The sequence below is a fragment of the Pseudochaenichthys georgianus genome, chromosome 23, assembly GCF_902827115.2.
Source record: "Pseudochaenichthys georgianus chromosome 23, fPseGeo1.2, whole genome shotgun sequence".
Classification (NCBI taxonomy): Eukaryota; Metazoa; Chordata; class Actinopteri; order Perciformes; family Channichthyidae; genus Pseudochaenichthys; species Pseudochaenichthys georgianus.
Window position 1 is genome coordinate 25,523,490 of NC_047525.1, and position 5,251 is coordinate 25,528,740.

Below are 5,251 nucleotides of genomic sequence, written 5' to 3' on the forward strand. Positions count from 1 at the left end.
GGCCAGAGAGCTCTGCGTGACCAGGTCCACCAGCACTCAAACGCTACATTGTGCCCTGATAAAAACAACAGCCTCTTTAAAAACAGAGTACTTTCACTCCACTACCTGTATTTAATACCTTCAGTTACTTCACAGATGTGGATGAATGATGTGAAATATAATCAAGTGTTAAATCTTTAGTTCCACCTGGAGTAAATCCACCAGCTACCCTGCAGTCTACAAAGTACTTCAGACTAGCTGCACCTTCACCAGCTTTGACAACACTTTCATGATCAATCATTATAAAACATATATATATTATTCTGAAACGGACCAATCTGCACAACGACTACTTTTACTGTCTTTCACTATATTTAGATGAGAATACTTTCCTACTTTCACTTGAGGAACATTTTGAATGCAGGACTTTTACTGTAACAGAGTATTCCTACACTCTGGTACTTCTACTTTTACTCAAGTACAAGATCTGAGTACTTCTACTTTTACTCAAGTACAAGATCTGAGTACTCCTACTTTTACTCAAGTACAAGATCTGAGTACTTCTACTTTTACTCAAGTACAAGATCTGAGTACTCCTACTTTTACTCAAGTACAAGATCTGAGTACTTCTACTTTTACTCAAGTACAAGATCTGAGTACTTCTACTTTTACTCAAGTACAAGATCTGAGTACTCCTACTTTTACTCAAGTACAAGATCTGAGTACTTCTACTTCTACTCAAGTACAAGATCTGAGTACTTCTACTTTTACTCAAGTACACAATCCGAGTACTTCTACTTTTACTCAAGTACAAGATCTGAGTACTTCTACTTGTACTCAAGTACAAGATCTGAGTACTTCTACTTTTACTCAAGTACAAGATCTGAGTACTTCTACTTTTACTCAAGTACAAGATCCGAGTACTTCTACTTTTACTCAAGTACAAGAACTGAGTACTTCTCCCACCTATACCACCTTATAAATAGAGTCTCCCTCCCCCTCTCCCCCACAGTGAGGACCTCCTCTCCCTGCCTCACCCTCCAGGTCGGACCCTGGTTGTGGGCGGGTCTTCTGAGGGTTTGGAGTTCGCTGACTTCCTGTTTGGCCTCGGCCTGCCGGTCACCGTCCTCCTGCAGCCGGACCTGCTGCCGGGGTTTGATCAGAAGATGGCAGAGAAGATAGAAAACCACATGATCGTCAGTGGAGTGGAAACGCTTCACAAGTGCACACTCGCCAAGGTAATGATAAAGACAAAGACAGGAAGGATTCTAACTTGAAATGAGCTTTCTTTAAATGTTGTTCTGCTTCTCTGTGTCAGGTGGAGAAGACTGAAGCTAAGGAGGACGGTTCAGGTCAGGCAACTGATTACATTTCTTATTAGATTACATTTAGATTAGGTTCAAGTTTATGGTCATTGCACAGTACAACGAGGCATATAGGTATATATAAGTTAAAGTGGACCTATCATGCTATATTTAAAAATATATTGTAGGGCCACACCTATATAAAACATGCCTGCATTTTAGCCACGCCTCATTTCGCTCTATTTGCTCTTTTCCAGCCCTGTTTTTGTAAGGGCTGATTCTGTGAGAAGTCTTCTTCGCTGCTTTTGTGGCAGACTACAGCGCCACCTACAGGCCTGGCATATGTACTACAGCGTCGGAGGTGGAGAGTGGCCCGTATAGGCGGAGCACCCCTTTTCTGACGTCAGAACAATTCAAATCTGTATCAGTCTGTATCAGATCCGTTGCATGATAGGTCCCCTTTAAATATATCTGGAAAATGTTACATGGAATAATACATTTGAAGAAATAGCTGTGATACAAATAGTTTAGAGGCGAAATGCGCTGATGTGATGGTAGTAGTGTGTGTTTATAAACCTCATACAGTAAATCTTACAATCCCTTCATGCCGTAAAGCTCCATTGTTGTCCAAAAACTGTTGAAAAACATAAATTAGCCTCGCAGTTGCAATGGATGACACACACACACACACACACACACACACACACACCACACACACACACACACACACACACACACACACACACACACACACACACACACACACACACACACACACACACACACACACACACACACACACACACACACACACACACACACACCATACTGCTTCTATAAATATTTACTAGAGCACCAAATGAAGATGAATCCACTGCTGAACAAAGCCGGCACCAAATGCACTATTTCCTCCGCTGTGAGGATCATTTATCACAAGCTGCAGTGACCGGCTGTTTAAGGGCCATTTTTAAACAAGTGAAACTTTATCTGTGAACAGTTTTCAAAGCCACAGGCAGGATAGGGAAGTAATGAAGAATAGATATAGGGAGATGTGTGCATTAGAGGGAATAGAAATGTAACTTTGAGGCAGCATTTTACAAGTTAATTAACAAGTTATATCCAGATTAGACACGTTACATATTCTTTTCTATCAGGTGGTTCTCCAACACCAACACAGTCTTCTACGGGACGACTTCGAGTCACCATCATCACCGCAGACGGCCAAACTGAACAGAGAGGCTTTGACACGGTACGCTTCTACATCCTTGTATTTCCACGTTTGACGTTTTTTATTTCTATTCGAGATGTTGGATTGTTTATGTCTTTTAATTTCTCTTCTGTGCAATGCCTTGTGGTTTTATGCTGCTGCCACGCAAACATTTCTTATCTACTGTTATCATATCTTATCCTATTAGTTTCAATCGGCATTTCTTCAGGACAACATCGCGGTGTCTCAACGTCTCTCTCTGTGTTCAGGTGCTGCTCAGCGTTGGAAGAAAAGCCTCCACTGGTGACCTTGGTCTGGAGTGTGTTGGAGTGCAGTGCAGCCCAGAGTGTGTGAAACCTCTCTCTTTGACCCAGATGTTTGCACAGCATGTCCTTCTTTATTCCTATTTACTTGCACTATTTTATCTGTTTTATTTGTCCTATATATGTGTTGCACTGTTGGAGAAGCCTGTGACCAACGTTTTTCATTGCCCTGTCTACACTGTAGCTGATGTGCACATGACAATAAAGCTTTGAATTGAAATTGAATGAAGTTCCTGTGTGTCTCATCCGTGCAGCGGTGGCAGGATCCTGGTGAACGAGAGGGATCAGACCGATGCGGATCATATTTACGCCGTCGGATCGGTGCAGCACGGACGCCCCTCCACCACCGGCCTCGCAGTGCATGCTGGGACGCTGCTGGCCCGTCGGCTCTTCAGAGGAGACACCACCTTGGTACACACTTTGTACATTTGGTTTGATGACCAGGTTCACGTTGTGTTTTGTTGGATTTTTTTTCTTTTTCCCGTGGATTTTTTAAAGTGTGGTTGTGATCCAGAAGCTGCATATGAGACAATAAGTCTGACTTTATTTGTGTGTGTGTGTGTGTGTGTGTGTGTGTGTGTGTGTGTGTGTGTGTGTGTGTGTGTGTGTGTGTGTGTGTGTGTGTGTGAGGTGTTCAGCAGTGAATGTGAGAGTATTTCAGTAGTGTGTGTGCAAGGCCAGATGTTTCAGTAGTGTGTGTGCAAGGCCAGATGTTTTCAGTAGTGTGTGTGCAAGGCCAGATGTTTTCAGTAGTGTGTGTGCAAGGCCAGATGTTTCAGTAGTGTGTGTGCGAGGTTAGTTTGAGAGGCCCCTCAGACCCCACCTTGGTACACTTTGTACTTGTTTGCATCATTTTAACACTGAAACTATTGATTTTATGACCAGGTTTGTGTTGTTTTTTTGTTGGATTCTTTTAATGCATGTAGAGTTTTTTCTTTTTTGAAAGTGTGGCTGTGATCCAGAGCTGCAGACGAGGCATTATTTGAGCTAATCTAACGTATCATTCACAGTGTGAGTACACCAACGTTCCCGTTGTGGTGCTGACTCAAATGGAGTATGCTGCCTGCGGTCTGACCGAGGAGAAGGCCAATGCTACATTTGGAGAAGCCAGTGTCGAGGTACACACACACACACACACACACACCACACACACACACACACACACACACACACACACACACACACACACACACACACACACACACACACACACACACACACACACACACACACACACACACACACACACACACACACACACACACACACACACACACACACACCACACACACACACACACACACACACACCATGTATACATCACTTCAGGGGACATTACATTGACTTACATGCATTTCCTGGAGACTTATCCTAACCTTAACCATAACCAACACATGCCTAACCCTAACCAAGTCTTCACCCTAAAATTAATGATCCCCTCATGGGACCTCCAATTTGTCCCCATAAGGGAAGCCAGTCCCCACACGTGACTATGTAAATGTAGGTCCCCACAAGTATAGTAATGCTAGTCCACACACACACACACACACACACACACCACACACACACACACACACACACACACACACACACACACACACACACACACACACACACACACACACACACACACACACACACACACACACACACACACACACACACACACACACACACCACACACTCTAAATTCTAAATGTCCTTCCTCCTGCAGGTGTATCACAGCTACTACTGGCCGCTGGAGTGGGAACTTCCTGCCAGGAATAAATACTCCTGCTACGTGAAAGTCATCTGCCACGTCCCCGAGCAGGTAGGATGTCCTGTTTTAAAAGCTGCTCTCATCAATATTCTAATATTAACAATTGCTACAAAAACTTTGCGTTGTGTAAAGAGGGATACTTTGGCTTGTCTTCAGCTCTTTGTTTTTGGTTTAAGTCCCCAAAATAATATGTCAGGGTATTTTTGCCATAACCGTATTCCTGACATTATTCAAACAATACTGGAAAATTATGATATCATTGATTTCAAGAGCATGCCATTTTAATAACACTACAATATAGTATAATGTAACACTTTGTCTTCAAATACTCTAAACTAAACAAGTATTGAATTTCTGCAATAAGCTTCAAATTCTGTTTCAAATACAAAAAAACATAATCCACCACTAATCTTAAGTGCAGGTTTAAACACCCTTAAAATAGAAAATATTTACCCTTAAATCTGATTTTAACCTCCAAAATAGTTATTTATTTGAACACCCTGGAATCTCTCCACCATGCGACGCATTAGCAAAGTAAAGTGAGGAGCATGATGAAGTGCCTGATCCAATATAAAGTGCTCCCCTGCATGTGATTAGATATCACCATCTAATCTTATCTAATATCTAATATGTAAATGAAGCCCTGCACACTTCGCCTCTCTCAGCTATAATCGGATTC

General features: G+C 42.4%; 1 protein-coding gene across 1 annotated transcript in view; it reads left to right on the forward strand.

Moving 5' to 3' along the window:
* Positions 1-5,251, forward strand: part of LOC117468256 (thioredoxin reductase 1, cytoplasmic-like) — a 22,566-nt gene that overhangs the window by 5,396 nt on the left and 11,919 nt on the right. Inside the window, exons 6-13 of the mRNA XM_034112271.2 lie at positions 1-24; positions 992-1,217; positions 1,298-1,331; positions 2,438-2,532; positions 2,760-2,836; positions 3,068-3,224; positions 3,824-3,931; positions 4,528-4,623. The exon at positions 1-24 is cut by the window's left edge and continues 92 nt beyond it. Coding sequence (XP_033968162.1) covers positions 1-24; positions 992-1,217; positions 1,298-1,331; positions 2,438-2,532; positions 2,760-2,836; positions 3,068-3,224; positions 3,824-3,931; positions 4,528-4,623 — 817 coding nt within the window. The remainder of the gene's footprint in view (positions 25-991; positions 1,218-1,297; positions 1,332-2,437; positions 2,533-2,759; positions 2,837-3,067; positions 3,225-3,823; positions 3,932-4,527; positions 4,624-5,251) is intronic.